The sequence below is a fragment of the Calliopsis andreniformis genome, chromosome 12 (genome assembly GCF_051401765.1).
Source record: "Calliopsis andreniformis isolate RMS-2024a chromosome 12, iyCalAndr_principal, whole genome shotgun sequence".
NCBI classification, from domain to species: domain Eukaryota; kingdom Metazoa; phylum Arthropoda; class Insecta; order Hymenoptera; family Andrenidae; genus Calliopsis; species Calliopsis andreniformis.
In genome coordinates this window covers 13000496-13011378 of record NC_135073.1, presented here as the reverse complement: position 1 = coordinate 13011378, position 10883 = coordinate 13000496, and the positions used below count along the sequence as shown (strand labels likewise).

Genomic DNA, 10883 nt, shown 5'->3' with positions numbered 1-10883 from the left:
TCTGTGTTCCTTCATATTATCCTTCGGTTTTACCTTAGATAATTCTTTTTTGTATCTTATCGATCTTAACGCAAAGTTTCCACTCACGTGTACGAAGTCAAATGGCTAATTGGTTAAATCGATAAAAACTGTCGACAAATCGAAAGTGGGTTAATTGGCGAGGCGAGCGCGGCAATTCACATACAAATGTCGCTTGTTGAAATATCATGATATGCTAGGGCTTTTCCAGTGCACGAGCTTAATTAAAGCAGACTTTAAACTACGGTCGCTGTAATTAATCTCCCCTAAGTAATGTATGACAAAGTACCATAAATATTATTATACTCACTGCAATGTGTGTAAACATTAACACTTGGTGAAGACTTGACCCTATATCTATGACCCTCAGGAGCATTTTTTACCTATAATCCTCAGGAGAGTAGTCTTCTGAAATATATATCAGGAATCGAAGATCAAACTTCTTTGATAAGGTCTTGGAAGCTTCCATTTCATAGTTTCTTTTAAAGTTTTAAACGTTACTTCTTCTTCTAGCCCTTTTCTCTCTTCCCTTTTTTAATCCCTAATCCCTCTCCTTAAAACAAATCTAAGAGGGCTGAAGAGAATCCAAGTGAATTACAATAGATCGAAGTAAAGTGAGTAAGTGAATCGAATAAGAAATGCGTCATTTTGATAGACTGTCTAGATTTCTCGGAAAATCTCTGCAAGAAGACTTTCATGATGCAACCGAGGAAAATAGAAATAACTTAGCAAATGAATTACAGAAAATCGCTATTAAATATTCAGTCGCAGAACGTAACTCGTTGTGAAAACTACTGTATAGTTCAATTTCGAAAAATACTTTTAGAGGAGTTATTTAAGATTTTCACAAGTAAAAGGTAATTGTTTCCAAGAAATCAGTACGTAGCCAGATGAAACCACGAAATGATGACAAAGTTTTCTGACGACGACACAATTATTAATAATGTAAGTAAAAAGAAATAAACTTTTTTAAAAACCATTTCAGAATATACAAACTACACATAAGTGTTAATAAATTATACAATTTTCAAGTAATTTTGAGTTCTATAAGTAAAATGACACTTTTCTATGTATAATTCTGCAACAAATGTAAAAAGAAATGAACCCTTTGTATTTAAAAGATTTCAAATTTGCATTAAAATTGGCGCCCTGGTGGCGCCACTGAATGGAGTACAAAACGTAAATTAACTGAAGTTAAAAGTATGTTTTATTTAAAAAATATATTTAATTTAATAAATTGACACTAAATTTATTCGACTAATTTATATTTTCAATAATCCTTACAGCTATACATTCTTTTTACTTAAAAATTACATTTATTTGAGAAAGCTACAAATATTTGAAATCGTGGTCACGTGATATCACTACGCATGTCCATACACTTTCCTGCGCATGCACGCAATTGCTTCCCGCTCGTTTCGTCGTTGTGATCGTCTCCCGGTTTTCGTTTATTTTTACTTAGTAATAACGTTTGATTTTTCATTATCACACACAATTTTGATCGCTGTAACCATAGTCTTTCGGTTTTTCGTGTTTTCGTGTAAAAGTTCTGTTTATTGTGCGATGGAGGAGATTCTGAAGAAAACACGTACCGGGAGGACGTTGTGTCGAGCAGAGCATACGGTAATATTCCTACTTTTTATCGTTAAATATAGTTTTGCATGCTATCATACATTAACAAACATATAGTTTCACAAGAAATAACACAAAAAGACGTAAATTAAGTCAATTGTCACATTTTACTTCGTACAATTGACATTGATAGTGACCGTAGTTTCGTAGGCCGTACTTTGAGAATTTCTCATGATAGTGTATGAATTGAATAAGTTTCATATAGCTATAGATATAGTCAGTGTCACTAGTAACGACAACTCTTGCTTTGAGAATTTCTCGCACGTATTTTGCTGCCACGCATAATACACTTTGTAAACTTTTATTATCGATTTTAACAAACATTTTAAATTACAGAAAAAGTATTAAAAATGTAATACGTAATATTTCTGCTCAGATTCAAACAGAAGTTCGGAAAATGAAAAGTTAATCGAAGAAACGTCGAAATCAGGGTTTGAATCGAAAAAAATGAAGAATATGAGCAGACTGAAATGGATGCAACACCCACGATGCTGTGAAAGAACAAAATGTCAAGAAAAATGGTCGAAATGGTAAGTGTGTTAAAATTGATCTTTATATATATTTATTTATGCATGCACGAGCCGATTTTTTAATGTCGACATAATACTTGAAACTGTTTTGGGATATTCAAAAAACCAATTAGAAAATATATTTAAATAACAATATATTTAAATTATAACAAAATTGCAAGAATATTGACACATTTTTATATTATCACAGAAGTAACATATTCTTTCAATAGATGAAAATATAATGTACACTATTTAATTGTTTCTATCTGTGTGTTTATATATGTGTATATCACATGTAAATGTGTGTGTATGTGTCTGTGTATGTGTATTGGAGATAAATAATAAATAACATCCATTTAAGTGTAAAACGTGGAAGCATAAGTACCATAAGCAGGGCACGTAATACTTTTGCATAAAATTTGAACCGATAAAATGTCTTTACGTCCAATTTAAAATACTTTTAAGGATTAATCTTTAGTGCCAATAAATATTTAGAGTATTCAACAATTACCAACTAGTAATTACCTGAATTAAGGCACTATACTGTTAGTAGTAAAATACTTATGAGTTAATGTATGACTTAATATTAAATTCTTTTTATTAGATTATTGATTTCTTGTGGGTGGTTCACGTAAATAATTTTTAGGTACATAACCCTTGTTGCCATAACGATCTTCCATAAGCCACCATTCATCATTTCCTTTTTCATCATGAGGCCTGACAAGCCTTAAAGCTTGCCCTTTAACAACTGGCAATGTACCAGGAATGTTTGTGGTAAAATCGTATTCCGCATAATAGAACTGGAAGAAAGAACAATTTACAAGTATAAATTATATTGCAAACAACATTTTAAATAATATTTTGCTATGTACTTCGTAATTTAAATTTTGGTACTGTTGAACCCTTGGAATTTGCTCGATGTTCCCATAATAGTGGTTATCCTTTTTTATCTTCTCACTGACCTCGAGATCAAGTAGCTCTTCTAAGTGTGATGGAGATATGCTCTTCAGTTCTTTCTCTGGAGAATCCATGCAAATTAAATCAGGCATAGGTTGATTTATAACTTTGTTTGTACTGGTGGTTTCATAAGATAAGGCAGCTTGTGGCATTTGTTGAAGTTGTAATACTTTAGCTGGCAAAAATCCTTGAGTAACTCCATTATCTACAAACCATCTAGTTGCGTCTCCCATGGGATCTTGTTTTTTTATTACTGCAACCAAAGTTCCATATACTGCACCCATGTCCAAAGATGAAGTACTTACTATGTTTTCTGTGACAACATATAACTTATCACTAGAGTATTTCTTTCTTAATGTGATTCTCTGTCGTTCACTTTGTGGACACCACACAGATTCTGCTTCTTCTACTCTTGGATTTGATCCAGCAAATGCGAAACGTGTTATTTGATTCCACAATAAGCTATGATTGACTAAAAATGACTCTAAAATATCTTGAGTTGATAGTTGGGTTGAGGTCTACAAATGTGAAAGTATAAATTTTATCTTTCTTTTAAATGCTTATAAATATTAATTATTATTTTCTTATACCTCACAAAGAGTTAAATATCGTTTAGTGATCTTCCCGCATAATAGTTTTCGAGCTTGTGCGAAAGCACTGATACATTCAACTAATATTTTTGTTGCTGCATCAATCAGAATTGGTAATTCTTCTAATAGTTGATGTGTTAAAGCTTCATAATTACTTTTTGCTGTTGTCAATTCTTCCTGCACCTATAAAAATATCATATAGTAAAGTTAACTGTTTTACAAGTTTTATTTCTAAAAAGAAAATAATTAAACGCAATGTAATTACAATTCTCGATTCTTTATTCTTCTCACTCTTCGATATTGCGGCATCATAATCAAGCAATTTGTCGTGTGTTTTTGCTATTAATACAGCAGGCCCTTCTAATAACATTGCCAAAACATTTATTGGTGCATTAACTCTGTTTTTTAAGCACGTTTTCAGTTCTTGCATAAATTGTGACCAAATGGTGGACCGTATGTCTCTAAGTCTTTTTGCTTCAACATTTGGTGTTCCCTGATAATATTGAATCAGAAAATCTGATATTACTTCTCCAGAAATTGCTTCATCACTTAAGTATGTTAAACACTGTTCAACATCTTTAGCCAACTGTAAAGTACATTTCTCTACAGATCGAAATTGTCTTTCGAGCTCTTCAAATTCTGGATCAGCTGCAACATTTGTTAATCCTAAAGTTGCCGATAATCTAGTACTCAATCTCATAGACATTTTTGCTACAGAATGCATGTTAAGCTTAGCCATTTTTCCCATTAACGTATTGTCATTGTCCAAATATTTCGAAACTAAATCTTTTCGACGTTTATATTCATTGATGTGGCTTGCAACAGCTGTCATAGTTTTCCATGCTTCTTCAACGGCAGGTTTATCGGGGTGATTATCGTCGGTACACTAAAAATTGACTACATTATCTCAAAGAATCTTATGATACATTGATGATATATAAACAGTAATGCTATCAGTAGTAACATCTCTAATATCTCTAATATCAGTACTTTACCTTCACTAATTCATACAAGATAAGAGGATACTTCAGTATTCTCTGTACAGGTTTTATGAGAATGGAACTCATATCGAAACAAGCTATTTTATACCGTAATGTTTCAATACCTTTATTGAAAACTGCCATTATTTCTTCATTATTTTCATACTGAAATTAAATGGTCATATGTGAGACATATTGAATCTAAAATATATACAAAAACTATATGCATCTAAAGTACCTTTTTTAATAAAAGCAATGCAGCTTCATGATTCCCACAATACTTTACATACACGTTTTTCAATTTTTCTGCCATTTCTGTAAAACAAGGACCAACTGTTTGCACTTCTTCGTCGCGCCCCTTCATCGCCCTCAGTATCATATCTAATAATTCTTCAGCTACTTGAATGACATCAAAAATATTTCCAAATAGAGTAGTTACATCTACTCCCAATGATTCAAGTGTACTTGGGTTATACAAGTTAAATGTTTCATATGTTAATTTCAAACCACGAACATATTCTTTCTCTGTAATAACTAATTCTGATATAACGTTTTGCCTTTGATCTGCTCTTTTTTCTTTAATATCTACATTATTGTTGCTAGCAACATTAGTTTGTTGATTAACATTTTCTGAAGCTGTTGCTTCTTTTTCTGCTGTATCTTTCTGTAGAGGTACTCTCCCAGGTGCTGGCACTGGTGGTGCTGGTCTGTGTGGTTCAGAAAGTCTTCTTGATTTTTGCTCTTCTGTTTTATTGCAAATTGCTTCATCGCGTCGTATTATCACGAAATCTTCCAGTGAATCTTGAGTTGCATCAGCTATGCACGAAGCACTGAGATATCCTCTAGGGCACAAGCCAACTTTGCCAGACTGATTCTTCACATTAACCCAATCTGCATTCGCCATGTTAATTACAGTAACAGTGTCACCTTCAGTAACACTTAAGTCCCCATCCATTTGAGCTTTAAAAGTGTATTCCACTCTCACTTTTGTTCCTGGTGTTAATTCATCGTACTCTATATTATTTGCATCTTGGTCATCAAAACTTTCTTTGCTATTAATTTCATTGCAGTCTACTATAATGTTAACATAAGACATTGGGAAGATGCCCTTGTGGTTGTCTATTGTTCCTTCCATCCATTCTGAATCTATGTGTTTAATGAGATGTACTACTTCACCTGCTCCAAAACTGAGTTCGTTTGGAAATTGTGCATTAAACGGATATAAAGTGATAGCATATGGTTTTACGTCTAGTGTATTAAGACTACTATTGTTTATGGTACTTTCCACTTGATCTGATGTAGCTTCTTTCAATTGAGGAAATAGGTCATAATAATTTGGTGCAGGTTCATCATCATAAGTTTGTATAGTTATATTTGTTTCATCAATATTTTTGTATATTCTTTCATTGCAAGTCACTGCTGTAGAAAGGGAATCTGCAGCAATAGTTGCATCTATTTGATCAGTACCTTCATTTATGTAGGATATAAATCCTTCTGGAAATATTCCTTCCTTGCCATTTTCTGCAATTCCACGACACCAACCATCATCAAGAACTTCAACAACTGTAACTATGTCACCTTCTGTTAAATCAAGTTCACCATCAAGTTGTGCTTTTAAACTGGTTTTTATTCTGGCTTTTTTTCTAATGGTCTTTTTTTCTGAAGCTTTCTAAAATCAGTAAAAAATGATTTTTAATTTGAAATGAATTATCAGAAGCATGAGAATAATTTAAGAACTATACCTTTAGCAATTTAGAGTCAAGCTGCCACACATGAGTCAAGGGAAAAATACCTTGTTTCAAATTTATTTGCCCCAAATACCATTCTGATCCAACATCTTGTACTCCAAGAATAATTTCACCTGATAGCACGAAGTGCAGCTTAAAATAATCTGTTCATTCTAAAATCTGTTAGCACACAGAATATTTACCTTCAGAAAATGATAAATCACCATCCTGTTGCCCTGAAAAGGCAGCAATAGAAACAAACAAGGTTTGTAAGCCTTGTAGGTGTGGAATTTCCACTTTGTGCAAGTGACTCGAAGGAAATTTTCCTGTTCTCCCTCGAGATTCTCCATAACACCAATGTTTATCTATGACACTATATACCTGTTATATAAAATATATCACAAATTTATATTTATTAATTGACAGGGTTATAGAAGAATGTTTATATGCACAGATATCTATACAAATTACCAAAAAATATTCTCCTTTGTGTAAACATAATTCTCCGTCGACAGTCGTAAAAAAATCATATAAAACCTTGGTCAATATTCCTGGTTCCATCCTTGCAGATGATCGTGTTCAATTTTGTTTAATTTCATGAATCGCAATTCCGTGTTCTACAGGTTGACCACTTGTCAGTTCTCTGATAAGCTATAGATATAGTCACGTGGCAAGACATCCATACCAAATTATGTCTGAATCTCGAATGCAACGTGCGCAAATAAATATGTTAATATAAAAAACCAAATACGCGTAAATATTTTCAATATCACTATATGAGAACACAATTTTTTTTGTGATATTTTTACGTAAAGTATTTATAAAAAGAAACTGTGTTTATTGTGCTTATATTAGTCGAGAGATTTATCTATTCATTTACATTGTTACGAATAGAATAATATGATTGCAGTTTTATAATTATTAGAGTAGTACATATTAATTGTTATGTGTATGAAAAATGTGCTGACACGCTATTCGGCTTTCTAATTTAACATTTAAGTCAAGTACTATGTGTTGATTGAGGTTATGAATCTATCTAAAATTTGTAACATTCTTATATAAGTAGTGATGTGTATATTTTGTATAAAAAAAAAATGTGACAAGCGTAATGTAGTCAAATTTTGCCACTCTCACATTTGTACATGCAAAGATTAAATTAAAATTGTCACAAAGTTAGTGGCTGTGAGGTTACTGATGGAATCTAATGGATAACAGCTGTTTTTTAATGAAAATATTGATCATTACATAATGCAGTGTCTAAAGAAACTTGTTCGTGTACTGGAGTGTAATTCTCAATATCAAAAGGCACTAAATTTAATACATAGAAGAAGAGACATTGTTGCCTTCAATTATTTCTATCGATTGAAACATGATTCTATCTCAGAATTTGAGGCATTTGAAGAAAGTAAAGAGGAAAGAGACACTTACAAGGAGATATCAGATGATTATTTGGGAACAATTCGTACTGGACACAGAGTTTTTGTTATACAACCATATGTAAAATGGGGTGTTAAAAAAAAAATAAATACAACACCAGAATTACAATTGGCAGAGGCAGTAGCATTAATTAATACCTTATCAAATTGGACTATTGTTGGCAAGAAACTTGTTCCCTTGTTAACTTTAGAGAAAAAGCAATTAGTTGGTTCTGGAGCTCTTGAAACTCTGAAAAAAGAAATCAGAGCTTGTCCAGATGTGACAGCAATATTTGTTAGCACAAATTTATTGAAATTTATACAAATTGCAATGTTACAGACAGCTTTCCATTTACCAATTTATGATCGATACTCTATAGTGATTCATATTTTTCGTGTACATGCAAGGACTCCAGAAGCGAAGTTACAAGTGGCTTTAGCAGAAATTCCATATATAAGAAAGAAAATGGTTGATTTGGCTAATTGTCATAGTGGTAGAATAAACTTGAATGAACATGCAAAGAAAGTAGTTGAAAGTAGAGAAAGAAAGTTAAAGATTGCATTGAAAAAGGTAAAAGAGCATAGGAAGATGATAAAAGCCAAAAGACAAGAGTATGGTTTTCCAACTATTGCTGTAGTTGGATACACAAATGCTGGGAAAACATCATTGATTAAAGCATTAACAGGGGATGCATCTATGGAACCTGAGAATAAATTATTTGCCACTTTAGATACCACAGTTCATCAAGGATTTTTGCCAAATAAGTTAAAAGTACTATTTATTGATACAATAGGGTTCATTCAGGATGTACCAGAAACTTTAATAGAGCCCTTCATAGTAACTTTAGAAGATGCTATAGAAGCAGTATGTTGACTAGTATTTTGTCACAATCATCTTAATATATTTAAGGTTTCTACTGACCAACGTGAAATATTCGTGACACGAGCAATTTACATCAAATATTAAATATTTGTAGCCGATGCACTGTAAAAAAATGCATGAGACTCTTCGTTTATAATTCAATTGCAAATTTATCGTCACAAAAAATTCACTGTAAATCGCTGGTATTGCAAATATTCCGCATTGGTTTGTGAAACTCTTTATAGGATATTCAGGTAATGTATTTGTCCTTTTATAGGATATTTTGATTCATGTCTATGACATAAGTCATCCCGATGTCACAGCACAGATCCAACACGTCGAGAAAATGATAGAACCCATGATAGGTGAAAATAAACTAGTAATCAATGTCGCCAATAAATGTGATCTCGTGAACAAAGATTCTATAGAAATGGAGGATATATCAGAGGATACATTTTTCGTATCCTCGGTGAAATCGACAGGCATTGATGTGTTACGGTTCAAAATAGAAGAAGAAATTTTAAAGGCTGCTAATTTAGTAAAACATCGCATTAGAGTGCCAGTAGGTAGTCATGTAGCATCATGGTTGTATAAAGAAACAACAGTTACAGATGCAGAACCTGACTCAAATGATGAACAATACTTGATAATGGATGTGATCATGTCAACATCAACATTTTATAAATTCAAGCGGTTCTGCAAACAGTAAAATACTAAGCTTTTTATCTGTTTATATTTTTATTAATAAAATGTAACTTTGGCAATGAGTTTGTCACTAAAGTCGATAAAGAAATGTTTCTTTCTCTAACAAACTGAATGACACTTACCATCCCCAAAGTTGTTGAGATTGAGTTCTACTTCTCAAGAGATTTTTCGTTTTACATATTGTCCTATACACGTGCTACACACATGTTCCCTCTTGGTCTGCATTTCTGAATACCAGATGTACCATACACGATTTAAAATTTCAACCAAGGCACTCGTCGCGCTCGTTAGCAGGATTAACCCTGTAATTGTGTATGCTCATACATTTCCACGAATATTAAGTGTATCATACATATAAAAACGTGCTCATCCATTTCATACGCATTCTTTAAAATAGAATGCATGCTCAATTTGTATGCATCGTTGTCGTACAATTACAAACCTACAACGAGGGGAACAGGGTACAAAATTATAGCTCCGTGGTTCAGAATCCTATGCTCGTTTCAAACAGGGGGGAAAAAAATTCATCAGACGAGAGCTTCATAAAATTTCACGTAAATATCCAGCGGTTCGAATCGTAAAGTGCATTCTAGAATAAATCGGTGTCTGACGCGACGCGTGGGTCGCGGAGGATGCGATTCCACATTATAGAAGAGTAGAATTCAGACATAGTGGATGGTCGATGGAAAAAGAGAGATACGAAAATCTGGCGAAGAGTAAACGAGATAAGGAAGTTCGTTACACTCGGCTCGGTTCTACCCAAACACAGTTTGATATACGAGCCTCGATAGTTAAGAAAGACAGCGGCAGAACGGGAGCAATTACGTAGGCGCAGGCCACTAAATCACCCTGTAGAGTTTAATGAACAATTGATCTCGACCGCTCTTCGAATGCTTTTCTCTGAATAAGTATGCAGTGTTTTTAAGCTTAGAGGAAAGGAAGACATAAAAAACATTTCCTCGTTTCGACCTATTTTTTTTGTGAGAATAATTTGTGCAAGATCAATCCTACCAACTTATTAAAATTACATTTATACTAGTATGCATATAGGACAGTCAATTTAGACAGGTGCTATCAGTTTTTTTGCTTGTATTTATTTATTAAAACAAGACTGAAATTGTCAACAAACAGTCACATCGATCTTGCAAAAATTATCCTCCGAAAAAATTGCAGGTGTTCCCTCTGTATCTTTCCTCTAAGTTTTTAGGATGCTCGTGTTTATCAAGAGTAAAGTTTATTTGTTTTACATCTCCTCTGTCTCCCTTCAGCTCGAGTGCAAGAACGATCATTCGGCGCAAGAAACTTCGCGGCGAGGGTGCCGACGATGCGATGTATAATTCATAGACTCAGCGGTTCATGCATATATAGGTATACATGTATAAACCGTCTTGAGGAATTAATCCCGACGTCTTGCAGAAGAGTTTCGACGCGGCGTCCTTCGGGTGAAGGAATTAATGAAGGATCGGTATCGCGATTATGTGGCTC

The 10883-nt window shown here is 33.3% G+C and overlaps 2 protein-coding genes across 3 annotated transcripts; one reads left to right on the top strand and one right to left on the bottom strand.

Moving 5' to 3' along the window:
• Nucleotides 1-2309: 2309 nt before the first annotated feature.
• On the bottom strand, nt 2310-7021 carry LOC143185870 (rho guanine nucleotide exchange factor 37). 2 transcript variants are annotated; one of them, XM_076389161.1, is made up of 9 exons: nt 6888-7021; nt 6620-6797; nt 6432-6550; nt 4928-6358; nt 4705-4854; nt 3975-4595; nt 3710-3892; nt 3035-3637; nt 2310-2962 (listed from the first exon to the last, which is right to left on the bottom strand). In XM_076389161.1, the coding sequence occupies exons 1-9, from the start codon at nt 6975-6977 to the stop codon at nt 2768-2770; spliced, it is 3570 nt and encodes a 1189-aa protein (XP_076245276.1). In that variant the 5' UTR covers nt 6978-7021; the 3' UTR covers nt 2310-2767. The 2 variants fall into 2 exon arrangements, with proteins under 2 accessions (XP_076245276.1, XP_076245277.1); XM_076389162.1 differs by having other exon boundaries at nt 3125-3637.
• Nucleotides 7022-7391: 370 nt separating this feature from the next.
• On the top strand, nt 7392-9675 carry LOC143185871 (putative GTP-binding protein 6). Its single transcript, XM_076389163.1, has 2 exons — nt 7392-8696; nt 8971-9675. The coding sequence occupies exons 1-2, from the start codon at nt 7665-7667 to the stop codon at nt 9400-9402; spliced, it is 1464 nt and encodes a 487-aa protein (XP_076245278.1). The 5' UTR covers nt 7392-7664; the 3' UTR covers nt 9403-9675.
• The last annotated feature ends 1208 nt before the right edge of the window (nt 9676-10883 follow it).